Here is a 23,569-nt window from a genome sequence, read left to right as displayed (position 1 = left end):
TAATAAATTTGTAAAAACAGATTTTTTATTTTTACTAACAGTGCGTCTCTCCTCTGCCTCGTTCATTTCAACAAAGACATGTAGACTCCTAGTAAAGCACTGACGAAAGGAAACTAGCTGTAAGTTGACCGAAATGTCAGAAATGCGCTATCTATACTTTCCACAAAATCCGCATTAAGGTAGTTTTTTATTCGCTAATTTTAAAGCATATAATTTTTTCAAAGGCAGTTTTTTATTATATCTCGAAATTGTCTGACGGTATTACTAAATCCGTGCTCTGTGGCTTGTAGTTACACTCTGGCGAAGGTTGAGTTAACAACGTCGAAAATGCTTATATCTAAATTGCGGAACAATCAATAACTGTCCAAATTATGGTGAAACACCATAGAGGTGATATGAAATGGGGAACAATTAAAAAAGTTGTCAGAGCGTGTTAGATAAGTAGAATCAACTACTTGTGTTTGTGAACTTAGAAATACCATCCTTTTTACCAATAAATTATGCTCATTGCAGCAAAGTGTCGATAGCTAGTTAGCTGCCTACCTATAATATCATGTCCAGATCAGCATTCATAACTAAGTAAAAACGAAAAAATAAAATAACACTTGTTTTTCGTGTCTAACTCGCGCAGCTAATTTAATTAGTTAACAACATTCTCGATTATATAGAAGTTGAGAAGTTACCTTAGCATACGAATTTAACTAATCTGGGACCGTTGAATTTACGACTATAAAAAAAATTTCAGCCACATCTGTAATCGTTTATCAAGAATATATACAGAATTGTCGAGAAAAGAGGACTTTTTAAAGATTATTGAACATGGGGTTTATGTGCCACCATATGCTTAAAATCAATTATTTCTATGCAGAATGCATTCTTAACTGTGCGTGTAATAAACCAGTTACAATTATAGGGAAAAAATCAAACGGATATTCCCACAAGTCAATTTACTTGTACAGGAGACGTTCACATTATTTATAGGGAGAACGTAATAATTCCAAACACAGAAATGATAGCTTTTTTCATAAACGTGCGTGTTGTATGGTTTCTACAATAATACAATTAAAAGAGAACCTAGAAAAATGTGTGTAAATGTGTTTAATGCTTAACCAAAAAATGTGCAAATACTCCGAAACATGCCTATTCAAACAATATGACAAAACTTGAATAGTGATTGTTCGTACATCGCTTGCCCCACCACCATCCTGTACATTTGTGACATTTGAAATTTTTGAAGTAACCTGGACCGTTCCAGGTTGATCTCAAGGCATACCCAAATCTCACGACTTCAATGGCTGCAACAGGGTATCCAAACGATATTGCTTTCCTCCATGCTGTATCGCGTGCCCATTTCGCGTTACAATTCTGAAGATAAGTGTGTACAAATGAGGTTTTATTGTATAACAGATTATTTCAAACTAAATTTCAGCAACAGGGTAAAATGAAACATACCTTTTTAGTTATGCTTGCCAAAGCAGCTGAAGCAATTTGAATTTGTCTGGCCCGCGATGAGAATCTAAATGTCTTCTTTGAATAACATACCACCAAGTTTTTCCTATGCGAACGAAAGATGTGAACACAATAACCAATATAAGCGTGTTCGGCATAGCCAGCTACAGCGTTATAGGCGTTCACCAAGAAATTGTACTTGGGGTAAATCTTTTTTAAAAGATTTAGAACAGTATAACTGAAGTGTTTGTTTGATTGTCCTGCATGATTTGCCAATAAACGAGCCATTTGTCTTCTTAATATTCTGCGATTGATAGGTAATGAACAGTACATAGCATTTAATTGATCAGCGTCTGTCTCTGACATTCCACATGACGAGCATTGACCGAGTTTTTGATTTGGATTATTTCTTGCTACAATGGTTTGCTGCTTCTTTCCATGTATGTATTTTCCAAATTCAGTTCTGTTTTAACAAGAAATCAAATACGTTGTTAGATGTGACAAACGTTTTCCCTTCTTAAAATTGCCTGTACCCCTCCCCCCTCAGATACTTAATTTGAAACTGCAATTATTTTTAAAGTAAACAACAAAGATTCAGACAAAGAGACGTGTTTTCTTGTTCAAAAAATGTCAAATATACCCCCATGTCGTTTGGACACAAAGATTCATATTGTTTCTTGCTACAATTGATATCTTTCTTTTCCAAACACATTTTTGCAAATGCAGCTCAGTGAGAGGAGTTAAATATGCAGTTATATATGGCAAGAAGAATCTACTCTTTACTCCGTTTATAAACGACTTACTTTCTATAATGCATAACTGATCGGTAATCATAAGGTAGTCCAAATGTCGTGACATCTTTTTTCAATTTCTTGTTAAAATTATGTTTATACCCTATACAGAATTAACAAATTTTAGATCTTAAATTGTTTCTATGATTAATGCATGCATAACTAACAAAAAACAAGCGTGTCTTAACATGTTTGGCCTAAAAAATGTATTTTTACCGTATTTGACGTTGTGTGAAAGAATGCGAACGTAATTGTCCCGATCAGTTCTAGATTGTTCATGCCAGAAGCCTAAAGCGTGCATGATCTGAGAAGCAAAAAAATGAACTATTTTGATTGGTTATTTCTTATCAGCGTACAAAGAGCGTGTTGTGCAAGTTTAAAATTTGTAACTTGGACGCCAAGCTTTTTATCCGCCGATGTTTATTCGATTTGTGTTACATTTGGAAGATTACGAAGTTACAGCACCTTTCGATTTGAGAGTGAGACTCAATACAGTATAATTAAATAAACTGTCATAGCAGGTTATACTTTTGCATTAGGATTTTGAAAATTTCACGCTTTTTTAAATATTGTGTGATAATTTTAAAATTCTAACCTCTTTCTGTAAAGTATTTTTAAAAGCAGCTGCGACATAAACTTAGGAAGTGTCTATCAGTTCGCAGTGGAAACATGTTTATTCTGTGTTAATTTAAACTTACATTCAACTTAATTCATGAAGTAAGAAATATGTTTAAAAATTAATTCACGTTTTTTTACATTAGGCACCAGTAGAAACCAAGCTTAACGCAATTTATAGTATATAAAAAGAAAAAGATAGATAAGAAAAGAGATAAACTTCGAACAAATTACTTGTGACTTTGAGATTGATTAAGATACTTACCCTGCCACTTCATTTTAACCGCAATCTGAAATCAGATTTAAATGTTTGTTATTTTCTCACATAAATTTATTTTTTTTAATTTATTTATAACTTCAACTTTGTCACCTTTTGACTATTTTAGCAACAGAACCTTCAATCCACCTTTGAGAGTACTATTCAGCAAGTACAAGTTAAGAACTTTTTCGCTAGAAAAGTCAAAAAAATCTGCGAGAAATATTAACTTGTCACGTGGTTAAAAAAATTTCGCGTTATAACTTAGGAGAATATCTTTGACATATTTACAAGTCTTAATCTTATACGCATATCCATCGTAAGATCTACTAAAAAGAAGCATCCGCTAAGCGCAATGACGAAGTTCTCCTCACTTGTTCCTAAACTTTTGAATGTTGCAAGAGGGTAATACGGGCTTAAAAGCATTCTAATTGGCTTGGCGGTTAGGCGACGGGCCGATATGGAGCGGTATTGTCCGTTCTCAAGAAAGATGGGAGCAAAATGTAACGAAGCACAAAAAACAAATTTCAAGCAGCTCTAGAAATGATTATATATCTAACTCCAACGATATATTACTCATAAAGACATTTCATAATCATACAACAATGTTAAAGTACTTAGATTTAGTGTCACTTATCTTGCTAGAAGCTTCTTCAACATAGCTAATTAACTACTTATATCGTCTATAAAAACAATTATGAGATGTTTAGTGTTATCGAAAATATACAAAAAGTTAAATTAATAATATTTTTTTTATTAGATCTTTCGACATTAGCAGTAACCACAATATTTTATTAAAAATGAGAATTTATAACCAAATATGGTAACAAATATCAGTATATAACAATTTCTCGGACGAACGATTACAGTCGAAAAATCGGAAAGATATAAAAAGATAACGAGTTGTTCTTGTTAAGTTCAGGTTTTCCTCATAGATCATCAAGCTCCTAATTATTTAAAGAAAAACTGTTTAACAGCCATACCGGTTACAGGAAAAATGCCCAGTTGTATAGAGACCTTTAATTTTCAATGATGGTTAGTTTTACCAAAACTAGTAGCGTTGCAGCTGCTACACAAGCCTCCTTAAAGTTAAAAATGTAGAAAAACGAACCATGGAGCAAAACGCCACTTTAAGTTTACAGGCCGTAAGAGATTTATTAACAGAGTTGACTGGTCTAGTTGTAAAGTAACAAGCAAAACAGTATCAAATTTGCATGGTAAACGGAAATATAAAATTTGATTCAAAAAACTTAAAACAAATTTTGTATACGGTTATTTGAATGTTTTGTTTTAAAAAATTGAAACAATGAAATTCAAATCGAAGGTTATCCTTTTAAGAAAAACTGTTTTCACAACTTCGTCACTAGTAAGTCTTTGGAGTATAATCCTGGTTTTTGCGAACCCTAGCAAAATAGCTATCAAATGGCTCGGTAAACATATCGACCAAAAAGAAATTTGGAATATTTAACCTTCCGAATTGAAAAGTTGTAACAGCCTTAAAAAACTTAAAACGAAACTAAAGGAGTATGATTTCAGTCACTCGGTCTATTTAAATAATTTTTCATAATTTTTATACATTTATACATATATTTATACATCAAATGGCTCGGTAAACGTTTTTTCCTCGGGTAACATTTCCCAGTTGCATTATAAAGACTATTATATGTATATAAATAAAACTGTAAAAAATATTTATTTATGACGAGAGTATTTAGTGGAGTTCTCGATAGTAGTTTCACGAGGTGGTGTGTCATCTAGGACTACAACAACGTCTCTTCCTTCAAGCTGTGTGAGAATCAAAAGCTCTAAAGTAAGACGACCTCAAGATTTGACGCGTAAATTTGTAGAAATTGTCCACCTTAACCCGAACTGCAGTCAATGGCTTAGTGGCGTTCAAATTTCGTATTATCGATGGATAGGATCTTGTCTGAGCCAAGCTTAATAGCATCAAAGATTCCGGAACCTTTCCAACCAACATCGATGATATCTTTTTCTTTCTGTAGTAGTCATGTAATTGTAGAATGAATGAACTCTAAATGAATGATTTGAGTCCTGCAAGCTGCAACCTAACATGAATACCACTCGACAAATTTGCGTTTGGAGCAACCATTAACTGTAAGGTTAATGGTTGCTCCAAACGTAATACTTTGCTGGTAATACTTTGTCACGTTGGTAATACTTTGGTAATACTTTATACCAGTATTGTGGTAATACTGGTAATACTTTGTCACGTTTAGAGCAACCATTACCTGTAAGGTTAAAAAGCTGGCAATACTTCGTCACGTTGGCAGGGACATTGACTATGGATATGCCTGCTTCTTTGAAAGCATCAAGCACAGTTGTAGTCATTTCAGCAGTAAACACAAATCTAAACATTAAACTATGGACTACTACCGTAGATATTGGCAAACAAAGGAAAATGGAAAACTCGATTGCCTTCAGGAACCTGGAAATGCATTTGACATCAAAACAGTAACTCAAAAAGAAGGAATTGTGGGACATTGACATAGGAAGATTTCAAGGGTAATCAAGTATCCTTTTGGATCGTGATTTCACTCTAAATTGTAAATTATCTTTACCACATTTGCACTTTGATGTTTTAAAATTTCCAAAAAATTCGCAAAAAAGGGCGAAAAACGTCTCTGCCCTCGAAGGTTTCTGCTCTTAAAGTAGTGTGATACGTACCTTTTACCTTTAGCTGTCGAATATCGCCCTTTTACGGCTGCTTTAGACGGAAATATTAAGAAAACAGCCCCGAGAAGTAGTTTAGGAAATATTGTTTTCTCACCTAAAAGAATTTAAACGCAAATTGACGTCCGAAGAACGACAAATATTTTAGGTGGGATTCTAATACAACTCAGATCTCAATGCTCCTTTTTGAGTAACTTAATCGTACGTGAATTGCACGTGAATACAGGTTAGTTCAATGTTGGCAGAACTTTTTTCTCCTTTTTTCGCTCATTTTTGAATTACTACATATTTTAAGGGAGATACTCAACCCTAGTTTAAAAGTTTTATCCCTACAGGTTTTATTGCCTTTCGTTGGTAATTTTTGGAACAGCTCAAACAACCATGTTAAGAAAATGTTTATAAAATGCAATAATACGTATTTCCAAAGAGAAAGGACGCAACAAGCTTTTTCATACAGAATTTTGCAGTAGCAGCGCAATGCGCAATATATCTTAACGGTTTCTTTATACCTTAGTACGTCAGACCAGGATTAACTTAAAATAGGTAAGATTTGTCTTATATCTCAAGTAAAAAGCAAATTTTTTAATAAACAACCATTAGATTGTTAAACGCAATAGCCTTAACAATACCAAAGTTAAACTTTAAATCCCTCCATACATCGTGAAGGCCAATCTCAGGCGTCACTTACATTACTGAAGTATAAAATGCAGATCCAAATCCTGCTCTGCGACATGTAAATTCACTGAGCATTTCATAACAAACATTAACTATAACATTAACCGGAAAGCTTTCATCACGTAGATGTTGCCTGCAGCATCAAAAATATTAAGGAGTTTTCGGATTAATAAATTTGTAAAAACAGATTTTTAATTTTTACTAACAGTGCGTCTCTGCTCTGCCTCGTTCATTTCAACAAAAACATGTAGACTCCTAGTAAAGCACTGACGAAAGGAAACCAGCTGTGAGTTGACCGAAATGTTAAAGAATGTTCAGTTTTGGAGTCCAACTGTTTCAAAAGCAACGAATTTACAACCGTCTTTACTTTCTCATGTTGAGAGAGTATGAAAGTAGCAACTTATGTTCTCAGTTATTTCGATTTACTTTTTGATTTCAACAGCTTGTTTGATCACATTGTGTATCGTCGCATTTACCAATTTTACAATTGTCCGTTTGTCAGCTCTGGGCAGCGGTAGTCTGCAAAGTTTCTATTTTGGCAGAGGGAAAGGCCGAGTAACCAACGTCAAAAATGTGCTATCTATACTTTCCACAAAATCCGCATTAAGGTAGTTTTTTATTCGCTAATTTTAAAGCTTATAATTTTTTCAGAGGCAGTTTTTTATTATATCTCGAAATTGTCTGACGGTATTACTAAATCCATGTTCTGTGGCTTGTAGTTACACTCTGGCGAAGGTTGAGTTAACAACGTCGAAAATGCTTATATCTAAATTGCGGAACAATCAATAACTGTCCAAATTATGGTGAAACACCATAGAGGTGTTATATAATGGGGAACAATTTAAAAAGTTGTCAGTGCGTGTTAATAAGTAGAATCAACTACTTGTGTTTGGGAACTTAGAAATACCATCCTTTTTACCAATAAATTATGCTCATTGCAGCAAAATGTTGGAGCTAACTAACAATTTATGCATTTGCAATGATAGCTAGTTAGCTGCCTACCTATAATATCATGTCCAGATCAGCATTCATAACTAAGTAAAAACGAAAAAATAAAATAACAACTTGTTTTTCGTGTCTAACTCGCGCAGCTAATTTAATTAGTTAACAACATTCTCGATTATATAGAAGTTAAGAGAAATAGTTACCTTAGCATACGAATTTAACTAATCTGGGACCGTTGAATTTACGACTATAAAAAAAATTTCAGCCACATCTGTAATCGTTTATCAAGAATATATACAGAATTCTCGAGAAAAAAGGATTTTTTTAAAGATTATTGAACATGTGTGGGGTTTGTGTTTCACCATATGCTTAAAATCAATTATTTCTATGCAGAATGCATTCTTAACTGTGCGTGTATATAATAAACCAGTTACAATTATAGGGAAAAAATCAAACGGATATTCCCACAAGTCAAATTTACTTGTACAGGAGACGTTCACATTATTTATAGGGAGAACGTAATAATTCCAAACACAGAAATGATAGCTTTTTTCATAAACGTGCGTGTTGTATGGTTTCTACAATAATACAATTAAAAGAGAACCTAGAAAAATGTGTGTAAATGTGTTTAATGCTTAACCAAAAAATGTGCAAATACTCCGAAACATGCCTATCCAAACAATATGACAAAACTTGAATAGTGATTGTTCGTACATCGCTTGCCCCACCACCATCCTGTACATTTGTGACATTTGAAATTTTTGAAGTAACCTGGACCGTTCCAGGTTGATCTCAAGGCATACCCAAATCTCACGACTTCAATGGCTGCAATAGGGTATCCAAACGATATTGCTTTCCTCCATGCTGTATCGCGTGCCCATTTCGCGTTACAATTCTGAAGGTAAGTGTGTACAAATGAGGTTTTATTGTATAACAGATTATTTCAAACTAAATTTCAGCAACAGGGTAAAATGAAACATACCTTTTTAGTTATGCTTGCCAAAGCAGCTGAAGCAATTTGAATTTGTCTGGCCCGCGATGAGAATCTAAATGTCTTCTTTGAATAACATACCACCAAGTTTTTCCTATGCGAACGAAAGATGTGAACACAATAACCAATATAAGCGTGTTCGGCATAGCCAGCTACAGCGTTATAGGCGTTCACCAAGAAATTGTACTTGGGGTAAATCTTTTTTAAAAGATTTAGAACAGTATAACTGAAGTGTTTGTTTGATTGTCCTGCATGATTTGCCAATAAACGAGCCATTTGTCTTCTTAATATTCTGCGATTGATAGGTAATGAACAGTACATAGCATTTAATTGATCAGCGTCCGTCTCTGACATTCCACATGACGAGCATTGACCGAGTTTTTGATTTGGATTATTTCTTGCTACAATGGTTTGCTGCTTCTTTCCATGTACGTATTTTCCAAATTCAGTTCTGTTTTAACAAGAAATCAAATACGTTGTTAGATGTGACAAACGTTTTCCCTTCTTAAAATTGCCTGTACCCCTTCCTTGCCCCCTCAGATACTTAATTTGAAACTGCAATTATTTTTAAAGTAAACAACAAAGATTCAGACAAAGAGACGTGTTTTCTTGTTTAAAAAATGTGAAGTATATACCCCCATGTTGTTTGGACATGTTTCTTGCTACAATTGATATCTTTCTTTTCCAAACACATTTTTACCAAATGCAGCTCAGTTAGAGGAGTTAAATATGCAGTTATATATGGCAAGAAGAATGGACTCTTTACTCCGTTTATAAACGACTTACTTTCTATAATGCATAACTGATCGGTAATCATAAGGTAGTCCAAATGTCGTGACATCTTTTTTCAATTTCTTGTTAAAATTATGTTTATACTCTATACAGAATTAACAAATTTTAGATCTTAAATTGTTTCTATGATTAATGCATGCATAACTAACAAAAAACATGCGTGTCTTAACTTAAGTTTGGCCTAAAAAATGTATTTTTACCGTATTTGACGTTGTGTGAAAGAATGCGAACGTAATTGTCCCGATCTGTTCTAGATTGTTCATGCCAGAAGCCTAAAGCGTGCATGATCTGAAGGAGATAAATATTGTTTATAATTTCGTTTTTTTTAAACTCAATAACTGACAATAATAACAATACTTACCTCGTGAATGGCAACCATTTTGTGCTCACATCCTGATCCTAAGGATACTCGTTGTTCTCCACCTGATCGACCAACATAACTCCAACATCTGATAAAAGAAACAAACAAATTAACCCACATACTAAGTTCTAAGTTAATGAAGACATTCTATCATACTTCATCAAATTTCAGAATTTCGCTACAACTATAAAATTGCATTAATATAGCGTAGAAAACATTTAGAAAAAATAAGATTGTGTCAGTGAAACTGAAACTTACCCTTCTCCCTTAAACAATGATAAGTAGCTAGTATCTCCAAATCGTTTTTCACGGAAGGTAATACACGTCTTTAAACTGTACTCGGCTATGGCCTTTGAAATTGCAGATCTAGCCGTTGAACCTATATTAAAGGGAAGTATACTGCAATAATTAAGCAGAGAAGATCGTGTGTGTAATATATTTGGACAAGTTCAGGTTAAAATTGTGTCTAAAAACGTCTTTCGCATATTCTAAATTTTGAAGACCTAGGGCACCATGTAACGATATTTCAACATTGAAATAGGGGGAAGGGGGTCTGTAAAATGTCAAGGGGGCAACATGTTTCATAAAAATTTCTGTTACAATAATTTTGCACACAATCGTAAATGTAAATGATCACAAGTTCTTCCTACCTAAGCTTCTTTCGATTTGATAGGGAACAGGTAACGTCCACCTCTTATGAGCATAAATCGTTGCGTCTTCTGATCCTTTAGATAGTTCTTCATCACTGGAAGATTTCTTTCCAAATTCAGCTTCTTCTTCTCCTTTTCGGAACATTATGTCATCATGATCAAGGTGATCTCCCTTATCTAATATACATAAAGTATAGTAAGAATTTACTTCTGCATTAACTGGACATTGAAGAAAAAACAAATAAACGAAAACAAGAGATGTCGTACCGAGAGCAAGTACTTATCCACGTTAACGTAAAGATGTAGAAAAAACTATGTGTCGTTTTACTTACGTTGTCCAACAGGCTTCTTTAAGAGGTTTTCATTGATAGCTCTTGAGTCATCATCTTTTTCGCTTTTGAATTCATAATTTTTATCAATTTCATCATTCCGTTTGTAATCATTATCGATGTCACCATCAGCGTCAACGTAATGACATAATGTATTACCAAAACCAATGAGAATGACGGCCAGAAGGACTGATTAAAAACAGATTAGTAAAACAGTGCATCTATACACAAAGAGTATTTTTTGATGTATAATTTATTAGAATTATATTGACTATCTAGTGTGGTGAGAATTTTAGGATTCTACTCTTTTTCTGTAAAATACCTTAAGAATCTGCGAACAGAAAGTGTTTATAATTTGACAGTGGAAATTATGTTTGAAAATTAATTCAAGTTGTTTTACATTAGCATTAGCCACCAGTGGAAACCAAGCTTAACGCAATTTATAGTATGTGAAAGAAAAACAGAGATATACTTAATTTAAATTACTTGCCAAGTGAGATTATTAAGTTACTCACCCTGCCACTTCATTTTAACAGCAACCTAAAATAATATTTAAATGTTTGTTATTTTCTCAAATCAAGTTTAATTTTTTTATTTATTGACTGTTACCCTTAGACTAATTTAACAACAAAAGTGTCAGCATTTTCAAGAAACATAAGGAAGTTCTATTAAAAATAGCCCCAAAATTTAGCTACAAAACTTTTTAGTTTGTGACGCCATATATCAAGTAGGTAGCATAACTGTTGGCGCAGCAATGAAAAGCGAGGGACATAACGAGGTTATGTCTTGTGCTTCAGAAAAAATAAAGAAAATATGTCTTCTATAATGTTAGAAAAAATCCTTTTGTCCAGTTTTTTGGAAATTGCATTTTATATTATTTCTGTTGATGATAAAAATTCCGAACTCTGAGGTAGTACGGTAGTGGTAGTCCAACATAGCAGCGCAAAAAGTTAAGGACCGTAACCGCGAGCGCCCCAGTATCCACGACTTTGCGAAAAATATAAATCTGCAGAAGAACAAATACACACATATTGAACTTACACAGAGATTCCCACTGCCACCTTTCTCATACAAGTGTCTCAAGAGTTACCGGATAGAAGTGACAATTTGCAGATTTAATACGTTCTGAAAGTCATTAAATTAGATAGCTAAAATAATAGACAATAAAGATTAACTGCCTTTGTTCCTGCATCTAAATAGTTATCCGGGGAATAAATTATTATGACAAAATAATAAAATTATAAAGCAAAATATTATTGGGTGATTTTTTAATTCGCTGCACTCAACCGAAAATAACCTTATTTATTTTCTTATTTTTGCGACAGGAATGACTCGAAGAACTTCGACTAGTAGTAGTAGTTATGTACGAAAAAGTTAGGGTTAGGTGTTTCAAAGGCATAGATTTCTTGTAACATATAGTAAATGCCTTTTTGTTTTCGTCATTAGCAAACCTATCTACGGTGAATAGACCCCAGAGCCTGTTTAGATATTCGAAAAAGCTTTTTGTGGTTTCCCAATTGTCCGTGTCCGTATAACGACTTGATTTATCAGCATATTGAATTTGGTTTCTTGGGACCCATTCGACATTTAAATCTATTTCTTGTTTCTCACAAATCTGTAAGTTTTCCTTTGAGCTGCCTCTTTTTATTATACAATGGCTCGCGTAATTATCTGTCTTCCAAAGTAGTGCTTTGTTGCTTAAAACTGATTTTAATGATTGTAACGAATATTGTATAGCGTATAGCTCTCTCCACGTGGAGTGCATTATGCTTTCCGTTGGTGGGAAATTCTTAATAGAAATATGCATTCTATTCTTGTGCCACGTGTGTGAACCCAGCCCTGTATCGCTCGCATCAGAACAAACGATTAACCAGGGAGTATTTCCCCGTGTCATTGGTCTCTCAGTGTGTTTTAGCAGATTTTTCATCTAAAAGAACAGTTCTTTCACAGCTTCTGAAGTATGTGACATGTTCATTCGGAAGTCCCATGATATTTGCGATTCAATAAGATAATAAACTCGTCTAATTTTCAATTGGGCCAAATTGCCTATAACAAATTTCATGGATATGATTTTTCCGCAAAATTTTGCTAATTTTTGTGCTGACGTGTACGGTAGGGAATTAAGAATGAATTGTAAACTCGAAAGAGTAGCCATGTCATGTTTTGAGTGGGACTCTACAGAGATTTTTCGTTGTTTGCGACAAACCCGGATTTCTTAAGCGAGCCTCGGACGAAGTTTGACACCCTCAGAGTCGATTCATAGGTACTTCTTGTGCTAGCGCCGTCATCAATAAAAAAAGTAAATTTTATAACATGTTCTCGCCAGTGTTTTACGAGGACTCGCATTGTTTTTGTGAATATAAAGGGGGCAGAAGAGAGACCTTTTTTCTCCATTTGTTACCCAAGAGATTCCTAAATATTTTTGATGCTCTGGAGCAATTTCTATGTGATGATAGCCTTGTTTATGTCAAATTTAAACATGAAACCATTTTCCTCAACAAATTCTCCGAAAATCTTCCAATCATCGAATGTGGTTTTTTGTTTGTACACGTGTTTGTGTACATGTCGCAGGTCAAAAATAAGTCTCTTCTTATTGAACGAACTATCGCTCAGTGGATTAACCATGTGTGGCCCAGTAGACATCTTTTATTGTTCCGGTTTTAAGTAACTCGTGTAATTCCTTACTTACAAAATCTTCATTGTCAAGAGCCGAACAGTTGTTTTTGAAAGAAGCCTTTTTAGGGGTGGTGAAAAAGGGAATTTTGTATCCGTATTTTTAAGTTCTAAAATAGTTTTATTAGTGCCTATGTTCTCCCAGTAAGTTAGATGCCGCCTGAGATTGCCCTTCACGGTATGTGGAGGATTAGCTTGGCGCGAATAAGACCTATTGCATTCAGAAAAATTATATACAGTAGAAAAAGTATCACACTTAACTTTTGCCTTTTCTTTAGGGTTGTTTGAGGTCAGGGCAGTCCTTTCGCCAATGTCCTTGTTTTTCGTATCTGAAACACAGAGATCGCTGTTGTAGCTGTTTGTAACTTCGCTGGTATTGATTCGCGAATCTTGGTTGCTGTTGAGATAGCCCAAAGATAGGCCTCCCCTGAGGTGCAGATTGTGAGCCAAAGGGGATAAAATTTTAATGCTGCGAAGGGTGTGTGAATAAGGAAAACTGGTATGGGGGCCGACGTGTAAAATGCTCAAAGGTTGACTTTCTCTTGGTCGCCTTTTTCTTGTTCAGAGCTCGGTTTTCCGCAGCCTTCATCTTTTAGTCATTCCTTGAATCGCTGGCAAGATTGTCGGATAAGTATTCGTCGACAGCAGCCCATCCAGCCGGAGATTTATCTGCGAACGGATACATTTGTTTCGCTTGTGGAGATCATCTATGACATTATCAATCTTTTTGGAAGATCTTGTTATCAAACCATCTTTTACTAGTTGTTTTATTATTTCTAGACTTTGAATTAAATCGCTATTGAATTGATGTTGTATTTTATTACCTCTGAATTTAAATTCGGTTTTACTGATTTTGTGCTGCTCCAGAAGACGTTTTTCCAAGTTTTTCGATCCAGTGGTAAGCCTCTGTTCTAGATTTTCGTTCTGTTCTTGGAATTTACGGTCAAAGTAGTTTGATAGATGTTGTGGTATGTCGGGTTTAGCGTTATTGTGTCCATTGACGCTTCTTGTTGCTCAGTCATTTTGAGTGAATTGTGGACAAACAGTTTTAACGTGTACGGTTCAAGAACTAATTGACATGCGACCGCTTCCATGCCTTGTACGCCCTTTAAACACTTAAAAAACCACGTGACCGGCCTTGGCAATACATACGAAATTAAATTCAAATATGGGCCACCGAAAAATATGATAAGAAAAATAAAAACAAAGATAGTCGAAAATAGGGATGGAATGAATCGTTTTGCTGATGAATTTAAAAAAGAAAAGAAGACGGCTTAAAAAGTCACGATGTTTGCTTCTGTGCAAAAGACATGTCACAAGAACCGATATGACAAAACAGGTTCCACTTTGAAGTACTGGGAACGAATTTAGCATTTGCATTTAGATATAAATACCTTCAGAAACTAAAATTTCTTCGCGTGTCAAAAACTACGCCAAATTTATGGAATCAACTTTTGCGTTTCACGATTTTCAGAAGAAATTTCGCGGAAAAATCTTTCGCAAATCAAAAAAAAGGTTATTTTCGCGTGAAGAAACATCCGTGAATGAGCAAAAAATAAGATTTTTTTTTAATTTATATAATTTTTTATACTTTGTTTAAAGTTCAAAAAAAATTAAACTAATTTTCTTCAACTTTATGTTTCGTGATTGGTTTCTTCATCTTCGAAGATGTACCGCCTAATTTTGCTACCACATAACAATTCAAATTCTTCTTATGTGACATCAAAAAACGGCTAGTAGATTATCATCCACTTGCCTGTCATCACTACCCAACATTAGGCCAATACCACGGAAAGGATCGATGGATTACATCTTCTCTAAACCGAGCTTTATAGCATCAAAGATTCCGGAAACATTTTAACCGCCAACGTTAATGTATTTTTATTTCCGTAGTAGTCATGTGATTGTAAAATTCGACCAATCAATGGGAATGAATGGGTTAAGTCTTGGGAGCTGCAACCCAACTTGAATATCTTCAATACTTATAGTTTACTAAGTTGAGATTTAACTCGTTCTGAATACCACTCGATAAATTTGCGTTTGCGGAATTGTTAAGCGTAAGCAGTGACAGTCAGGTGAAGGTGCTGGTGAAACTTTGTCATGTTGGCAGGGACATTGACTATGCAGATATGTGAGCTTCTTTGAATGCATCAAGCGAAGCTGTAGTCAAGCATTAAACACAAATCTAAACATTAAATACAATACAGAAAAACAAACATCTTTTTTTGTGATATAAGATAGAAAGATGTTGTAAGAGGATTTGATTACTACCGAAGATATTGGCAACCAATGGAAAATGAAAAACTTGACTGCTTTCACGAAACTGGGAATGCATTTAACCGTTTTAATTGTTGTACATTTACATCCTTTTGGGTTCTATTATTACTATTCCGATTATTTATACAGGATATAGCCACACTGTTATTAAAGTGGGTCCTGTTTTCGGAATGTATGCATCACCGGTAATACCTACCCAATTTACTTCACATGGCATGAGTTGACCCGTAGCTGTGGTAAAGGCACTTGCTAGACATGCTCGCGCTGTGGACCGAACCACGGACCTTGTGATTGCGAAGCGAACTCTATAACCACAAGGCCACGCGCCATAAAACTTTATCGGTAACTCTATCGTACAATATAATGGCATTGCACGTGAATGAATGTTCTCTTCTTCGCTCTTTTTTAAATTCCCACTGAAAGTAAAATGAATAAGATGCAAAATAATCTTCACATATAAACACATTTTTAGGAAGATCCCCGTAGTTTTAAAGTGTTATTGAGATCGCTGTTTTTCTTTCCTTTTTTTCTGTCCTTCGTTGGTAATTAAAAAATTATTTTCATTTTCATCTTTCCTTTTAAAATGCTTTGGAACAGCAGAAACAACCATTTTCAGAAATAGTAGGCAAAGCTTCCAAAATAATAGCGTGTTTCCAAAAAAGTACACAACTAGCTTTTTTATAGAGAACTTTGCAGTTGCGTCGCAATATCCCTTGACAGTATTTATACACCACTATGCCACAGCTTGATTAATTGGTTAAATTTGTCAGGTATATATTTTTAAAAAACGCAAAAGCCCACTTTTAATTGCGAGGGGCAATCTCAGGCGTCGGTTACATTACTGAAAAAAAAAGCGGATCATATTTTTTTCTTTATCTACCCGGAAGGAGTCGTTAACAAAGGATCGTACGGATCTAATAGATGAGGCGGCGTATGTGCGATATGTTTGCTCGATTTACTGAGCATTTGTTTTAAAATGGACCGTTAAATTAACTGTCATTACGTGACAAAAGTCGCCTTGAGCGTAAAAATATTAAGAATATTTCTGAATAGTAAATTGGTGAAAAAAGATTATTTTCAATACCATGTCGTCTCTCCTCTGCCTCGTTCGTTTCAACAGAAACAGTGGCTGTGAATCGACCGGAATGTTAAAGAATGCACTTTGTTATAATCTGGACCGGTTCAAGAGCCGCAAAAGCAGCGAGTTTACACCCGTCTCTACTCCCTGACTAATTTTTGTTGAAAAAAGGATCGACATATGTTTTGTGTGTCATCCGTCAAGTTTTGATTATTTTTTATGATTTTAACAACTTGATCTTGATTAATGGAATTGTGTATCATCGTTTTTACCTAGCTACAACCCCGGAAATAATATTTTAGAAATTTTCCCTTATTCGGCTCTTTCAATTCTATCTCGTAATGAAAAATGACTTGGCTAGTGCTCTGCAGCGGTAGGCTGCAAAGGTTCTATTTTGACAAAGGTGTAGGCCGAGTAACCAACGGCGAAAAAACGCTAGTTGCAATTTTCACATTGTCTGTATTGTGGAACAATCGAGAAAAAGTACAATATATGGTGAAATTAAGGCATGTTGACGTCAGCGAAAACAACGCTGTAGATAGTGACAATAAACTTGTGAGCATTGAAAAGTTGACAGCGCATGTTACCTCAATAAAATCGACGTTCTCAACTGCTTGTGGTGGCGAACCACATTTCCCCTTGTTCCCAATAAATTATGTCCACTATAGCTAACTTAACAATTTATTGATTTCTTATATTATTTCAAAATTGTTTTCTTCGCCATAGGTATTATTATATAAAAAAGAACATATAAAATATACAATAAAATAAAAGAAGCTTTTCGTAAATAAAACTTCAGGTGAAGATGTAAAGTTTTATTTACGAAAAGCTTCTTTTATTTTATTGTATATTTTATATGTTCTTTTTTATATTATATTATTTCCTTATGTAAACTGTAAGGGGAAAATCAAAAGAGGTAGTTAGCTGTCTACCATACCTTATACATGCCCAGATCAGCATTCAAAACTGAGCAAAAACCAAGAAATAAAATGGCAGCTTGCTTTCGTGTAAAGTCCAACTTACACAGCTGATTTAACTGATTAACAACATTCTCGATTATAAAGTCATTGAAAGAAATACGAAGTTAACCAATCTGGGACCGTTGAATTTACTAACACAAAATACATTAAAACGCCAATATCGCCTTAACCATTTTTTAAGAGCACGCACTGAAATGGCTGAGTTCGTGCGTCACCAAACTGCTCAAATTCAGTTATTTCTGTGCTGAATGCATATTTACTGTGCGTGTAATAAACCAGCTAACAGCGACGCGAAAAAGTCATTAGAAAAAGAATAACATCTTCAACTTTAGACAAGTGGATATATCCACAAGTCAATTTACTAGTAGAAAAACATTCACACTCAATATAGGGAGAAAGTATTAATTTCAATCACAGCAAGGACAATTTTAATATGTCAGAAAAAAATGTATGTGTTGCGTGCTTCCTACAAAAATACAATTAAAAGAATACCAAGAAAATGTAATGTACAAATGTGTTTACTGCCTAATTGTGCATGGAACGTATCAAAAAATGTGCAAATTTTCCGAAACATGCCTTTTCCAAACAATATGACCAAACTGGAATCGTGGTTATTTGTACATCGCTTGCCGGTCCACCATCCTGAACATTTGTGACATTTGAAATTTTTGAAGTAAGCTGGACCGTTCCAGGTTGATCTCAAGCCAGAGCCAAACCGTACGACTTGAACACCAGCAATAGGATATCCAAACGATTTTGCTTTCTTCCATGCTGTATCGCGTGCCCATTTTGCGTTACAATTCTGAAAGTAAATGTGTGTTATTAAAAAGGTTTTATTGTCTCACAGACTATTTCAAAACAAATTTCATCAACAATGAATAATGACACATACCTGACACAAAGCTGCTGAAAAAATCTTAGTTTTTTTGGCTGTGGATGGGAATCTAGATGTTTTGCTGGAATAACAAACCACCAAATTTTTCTTATGCGAACGAAAGATGTGAACGCAATTACCTATGTAGGCATGCGTGGCGTAGCCAAATACGGCATTATAGACGTTCACCATGAAATTGTATTTTGGGTAAATCTTTTTTAAAAGATTTAGAACAGTATGCTTGAAGCGATTGTTTGATTGTCCTGCATGATTTGCCAATAACCGAGCCATTTGTCTTTTTAATATCTTGGGTGTAATCGACAATTGAACACCTGAACAATACATAGCATTTAATTGATCAGCGTCTGTCTCTGACATTCCACATGACCAGCATTGACCGAGTTTCTGATTTGGATGTTTTTTTGGTACAATTGTTTGCTTTTCCTTTCCAGATACATATTTTCCAAAGGCAGTTCTGTTATAACAGGAAATAAAACACATTGTTAGATATGACAAAGGGATGTTTTTTTTGGTTCAAAATTGCCTGTATCCCTGCCCTGCCCCCTCAGATACCTACTTTGAAACTGCAATTCTTTTTAAAATAAACAACAAAGATTCAGATTGTTTGACAAAGAGACGTGTTTTCTTGTTCCAAAAATGTTAAATATACCCTTATGTCGTTTGGACACAAAGATTCATATTGTTTCTTGCTACAATTGATATCTTTCTTTACCAAACACATTTTTACCAAATGCAGCTCAGTTAGAGGAGTTAAATATGCAGTTATATATGGCAAGAAGAATGGACTCTTTACTCCGTTTATAAACGACTTACTTTCCATAATGCATAACTGATCGGTAATCATAAGGAAATCCAAAGGTCGTGACATCTTTTTTCAATTTCTTGTCGAAATTATGTTTATTTCCTATTCAGAATTAAAAGATCTTAGATTTTAAATTGTTTCTATGATTAACGACGCACTAAAATAACACTGATTAAATAAATATTGCAAGCGTAAGTAACATAAAAACATGTGTGTGTTTCAACTATAAGTTTAGTATCAAGAACGTTTAGTATATTCACCTTCTCTGACGTTCTGTAAAAGAATAGAAACGTAATTGTCCCGATCTGTTCTAGATTGTTCATGCCAGAAACCTAAAGCATGCATGATCTAAATGAGATAAGTATTGTTTGTAATTCATTTCCTTTTGTAAACTCAATAACTATTCATAATAGCAGTACTAACCTCATGAATGGCAGTCTTTTTGTGCTCACATCCCAAACCCAAGGACACTTGTTGCTTTCCTCCTGATCGGCCAACATAACTCCAACATCTGATAGAGTAAACATGAAATCATTAATCCATATACTTAGTTCTAATTTAATTAAAAAGCAATTTTATTATTTCGCTACAACTAAAAAATTGCATTCATATAGTGTAAATCTTTGGAAAAACAGTGTCGGCGTAACTTACCCTTTTCCTTTATAAAATGATAAATAGCTAGTATCTCCAGATTTTTTCTTACGGAAGGTAATACACGTCTTTAAACTGTACTCGCTCATGGCCTTTGAAATTGCAGATCTAGCCGTTGAACCTATATTAAAGGGAAATATACTGCAATAGTTAAACAGAGAAGATCTTGTAATATATTGGGACAAATTCCACTTAATATTGTAACAAAACACCTCTCCCTCATTTCCCAATGTTGGAAACCCAGGGTACCCTGTAATGATATTTCAACATTGAAATAGGGGGAAGGGGGTCTGTAAAATGTGGAGGGCATAAATTTTGTCTTAAAAAGATTATTTATTCCAATATTTATGTTCAAAATTGTAAATGTTAAATAATCATCAGTTATTCCTACCTAAGCTTCTTTCGATTTGATAGGGAACAGGTAACGTCCACCTCTTATGAGCATAAATCGTTGCGTCTTCTGATCCCTTAGATAGTTCTTCATCACTGGAAGATTTCTTTCCAAATTCAGCTTCTTCTTCTCCTTTTCGGAACATTATGTCATCATGATCCAGGTGATCTCCCTTATCAAAAAAAAAATTAATATATAAAGGGTTGCGGAACGGGAAGAGGTCCCTATGTTCGCAAGCGAAATTTTTTATAGCAATTTACAAGTCCTTATGCAACCTCGCGCCAAGGCTCTTTTTTCACTTTTTTGTGATGGTTATTATCTAGGGTTTCTTTGTACAATGAGAGTGTAGCTGCAGTACCGTAAATCTATTACAAACGCATTCGTTTTTAACAGATCAAGAAATTATTTATAGAAAACATTTCATAGAGGTTTTATCTACACAATTGCTTCTTTCCGTCTTCTGTGTTTTTGGTTTAGGACTTCAAGCATTTGAACTATTTAATCTGGGCGCTCATTTGGGCTGAACTTGGACTGAAATTATTTGGCCACAAAGCACTTATTAAAATGTTTGCAGAATAAGCATTTTTGTACCCAGAGCGATTTGAGATAAACATCGAAAAACATTTTTTCATGATATTAACAACAACAACAACAACAACAGCAGCAACATCAAGAACAATGTGCACATTAACGGCAATGCAGCATCTTTGAACAACATAACGGATAAGCATCGTTTGAGTTTGATTACTTGTTATGTTTTCATTAGATAACGCCAATAACATTAAACTACCCTGCGTGCGTTGACTTTTGACAGTTATTAATCAATACAATAAAATTGGCATTCTATTCTTTTGTTCGCTAAACTAAGTTAAATTACAAAACAAAGAAAAAAAGAAAGGTGAGTTTTAAACATTTTTTTTACAGGCAAGCATACTTAAAATTCATTACAATATTTGTTAAAGAATATCTATCATTTACTATCGCCATCGTTTTGTAGGTACTGGATAAGTATTCTATAATATAAAAGACATGATTTTATTGTAGCGCAAAGAGAAATAAAAGCAGGTTCAGAAGTTTGTTGGAAAATCTCGTTAGCTAGCTTTATGAAAGTTAAATTAAAAGAGAATCAGTTCTTCATCTAAGGAAGTTGGAATAATATCGTTACAAGTCTGAGTATATTTCTTTTTTTTCCCTTCTTTAAAGCACAGACCTAATTCAAGGACACATCATTCCATCATAAACACGCAAAAATGATTAACTTTATTAATATTCCTTTATTTCGCTCTGCTATACTAACATGACAAAACATTATAACTTTTCTCAGCAGTTTTTACTGCTTCCGTTTTTTGCACATTTCGCGCCTAAATGTCACATCGAACGCAGTACGCAAAGATATCCTCTTTGAAATACGCCAGTAGGTAAAATACTTTTTAATCGGGAGGTCATAAGGGAAACTGGACTAAAGGTCATAAGTGGAAACCTGACTAACTTTTAAAAAAAGTTTCTTGGTAAGGAATATTTTCGCTCGTTTAAAGTAGCAAGAAGTTACTTTTGGATTAACTGGACATTAAAGAAAAACAAATATTAAGCTAAACAAAAATAAAAAAACCGTTTTAACATCAAGTACCTTTCCACATTAAAGTAAAGGTGTAGTTACTAGTAAAAACCCCCAAAATGTGTTCTCATCACTTACGTTGTCCAGCCGGATTTTTGGAGAGGTTTTCATTGATAGCTCCAGAATTATTCTAACCAATACCATCATTGTCAACGTAATGACATGATATGTTACCAACACCAATGAAAATGATGGCTAGAAGAACTGATTAAAAACATATTAGTAAAACAGTGCATCTATACACAAAGACCATCATCAAGTTTCAAATCTCGATTGTTGAAACTTGGTTTTCAGGGACTTCAGGCACTTGTACTTGTACTCCCCCCTCCCCTCTATTTCTATTGACCACCATCCCAATCAATGGTAATCTACCCCCTTACTATTCGACCCCTTCCCTGCAATTAGGTAAGGAAAAGTACATCACCTTATTGCTGGCCATCTTAAATTGTTGTTTTCCCTTTGTGCCAGCAAACAAATGAAGCAACGATCTTTTTATCCGCCAATGTTCATTCGATTCGTGCTGAGATAATGGAACTACAGCGTATTTTTCCCGCTTGCTCAATTTGTGTTGAAAGAAAATCAACCTTTTTAGTGAGGATTTTAACATTCTACCCTTTTTCTGTGAAATATTTTTCAAACAATCTGCGACACTTTAAAGTCAAGAAGTGTTTATAATTTGACAATGGGAAAACTCACATTTATCTAAGTAAGAAATTATGTTTAAAAATTAATTGACGTTATCTCACATTAGTCACCAGTGGTAACCAAGGTTAGCGCAATTTATAGTATTTTAATAGAAAAAATAGAGATAAACTTCTGTCAAATTGCTTCTGATTTTCAGATTGATTAAGATACTTACCCTGCCACTTCATTTTAATAGCAATCTAAAATTAGATTTAAGTGTTTGTTATTTTCTTACATCACAAGTAAAATTCTTCAATTTATTTATTTTTTCAAGTTTGTGACTGTTACCTTTTGACTATTTTAACAACACAAGTGTCAGCACTTTCAAAAATGTAAGGAAATTGTGCTAAAAATAGCTGCAAAATTTATTGGTTTCTGGTGCAAGCCATATGCCATATATAAGATACGCACCACGGCTGTTGACGCAGTAATAAAAGGGAGGGACCTAACCAGGTTATGTCTTATGCTTGAGAAAAAATATCAGAAAATTTTTCTTCTATAATGCTAGAAGAAACCCTTTTTGCCAAGGTTTTTGGGAATTCCAGTTTTCATTAGCTTTATTGGTGATGAAAATTTGATATTGTACTATGATATTGTACGGTAGTAATGTTCAACATTAAAGCGCAAAATAAGCAGGGCCCGTCACCGCTGGCGGCCGCAGTATCCACTAGTTTGAAAAAAATATCGCTCACGATAAATCTGCAAAAGAACAAATGCACACGAATTGAAGAGATTCTTACTGCAAACTTTCTCATACAACTGTCTTGAGAGTTACCGGATAGAAGTAATAGTTCACGGAATAACTACACTCATTAAGTTATGAAGTATATTATAACTCATTGAATTGAATAGCTAAAGAAATGGACAAAAAATATCGCTCACGATAAATCTGCAAAAGAGCAAATGCACACGAATTGAAGAGATTCTTACTGCAAACTTTCTCATACAACTGTCTTGAGAGTTACCGGATAGAAGTAA

The 23,569-nt window shown here is 34.4% G+C and overlaps 3 protein-coding genes and 1 long non-coding RNA gene across 5 annotated transcripts; all 4 read right to left on the bottom strand.

Annotated features, from left to right (window-relative positions):
- Window positions 1–995: 995 nt before the first annotated feature.
- LOC130628957 (zinc metalloproteinase nas-36-like) lies at window positions 996–11,669 on the bottom strand. 2 transcript variants are annotated; one of them, XM_057442024.1, is made up of 10 exons: window positions 11,587–11,669; window positions 11,061–11,085; window positions 10,549–10,734; window positions 10,217–10,393; window positions 9,825–9,945; window positions 9,567–9,654; window positions 2,457–2,544; window positions 2,253–2,343; window positions 1,453–1,912; window positions 996–1,365 (listed from the first exon to the last, which is right to left on the bottom strand). In XM_057442024.1, the coding sequence occupies exons 2-10, from the start codon at window positions 11,071–11,073 to the stop codon at window positions 1,141–1,143; spliced, it is 1,449 nt and encodes a 482-aa protein (XP_057298007.1). In that variant the 5' UTR covers window positions 11,074–11,085; window positions 11,587–11,669; the 3' UTR covers window positions 996–1,140. The 2 variants fall into 2 exon arrangements, with proteins under 2 accessions (XP_057298007.1, XP_057298006.1); XM_057442023.1 differs by lacking the exons at window positions 996–1,365; window positions 1,453–1,912; window positions 2,253–2,343; window positions 2,457–2,544 and adding exons at window positions 7,948–8,317; window positions 8,405–8,864; window positions 9,200–9,290; window positions 9,406–9,493.
- LOC130628958 (uncharacterized) lies at window positions 4,497–6,048 on the bottom strand. Its single transcript, XR_008981883.1, has 3 exons — window positions 5,797–6,048; window positions 5,361–5,479; window positions 4,497–5,143 (listed from the first exon to the last, which is right to left on the bottom strand). It is a non-coding gene; the product is annotated as an uncharacterized LOC130628958 (long non-coding RNA).
- Window positions 11,670–17,992: 6,323 nt separating the features above from the next.
- On the bottom strand, window positions 17,993–19,609 carry LOC130629239 (uncharacterized). The gene is made up of 2 exons (XM_057442376.1): window positions 19,262–19,609; window positions 17,993–18,902 (listed from the first exon to the last, which is right to left on the bottom strand). The coding sequence occupies exons 1-2, from the start codon at window positions 19,273–19,275 to the stop codon at window positions 18,422–18,424; spliced, it is 495 nt and encodes a 164-aa protein (XP_057298359.1). The 5' UTR covers window positions 19,276–19,609; the 3' UTR covers window positions 17,993–18,421.
- Window positions 19,610–19,875: 266 nt separating this feature from the next.
- LOC130629041 (meprin A subunit beta-like) lies at window positions 19,876–20,488 on the bottom strand. Its single transcript, XM_057442135.1, has 2 exons — window positions 20,293–20,488; window positions 19,876–20,022 (listed from the first exon to the last, which is right to left on the bottom strand). Exons 1-2 carry the CDS (start codon window positions 20,435–20,437, stop codon window positions 19,898–19,900), a joined length of 270 nt encoding a protein of 89 aa, XP_057298118.1. The 5' UTR covers window positions 20,438–20,488; the 3' UTR covers window positions 19,876–19,897.
- Between the last annotated feature and the right edge of the window lie 3,081 nt (window positions 20,489–23,569).

This window comes from Hydractinia symbiolongicarpus, chromosome 15 (assembly GCF_029227915.1).
Source record: "Hydractinia symbiolongicarpus strain clone_291-10 chromosome 15, HSymV2.1, whole genome shotgun sequence".
Lineage (NCBI taxonomy): Eukaryota > Metazoa > Cnidaria > Hydrozoa > Anthoathecata > Hydractiniidae > Hydractinia > Hydractinia symbiolongicarpus.
Note: the sequence above shows the minus strand (reverse complement) of the source record. Positions and strands in the feature narration are given on the sequence as shown.

Bases quoted from the DNA above. Each gene is read 5' to 3' on its own strand.
- LOC130628957 (XM_057442024.1), bottom strand. The intron at 2,344-2,456 runs GTAAAAATACAT...AATTCTGTATAG, and splicing joins TTCACACAACGTCAAATACG to GGTATAAACATAATTTTAAC. The intron at 1,366-1,452 runs GTATGTTTCATT...ACTTATCTTCAG, and splicing joins TGGCAAGCATAACTAAAAAG to AATTGTAACGCGAAATGGGC.
- LOC130629041 (XM_057442135.1), bottom strand. From the start codon at position 20,437: ATGTTCCGAAAAGGAGAAGAAGAAGCTGAATTTGGAAAGAAATCTTCC. The intron at 20,023-20,292 runs GTAGGAATAACT...CCTTTAATATAG, and splicing joins TCAAATCGAAAGAAGCTTAG to GTTCAACGGCTAGATCTGCA.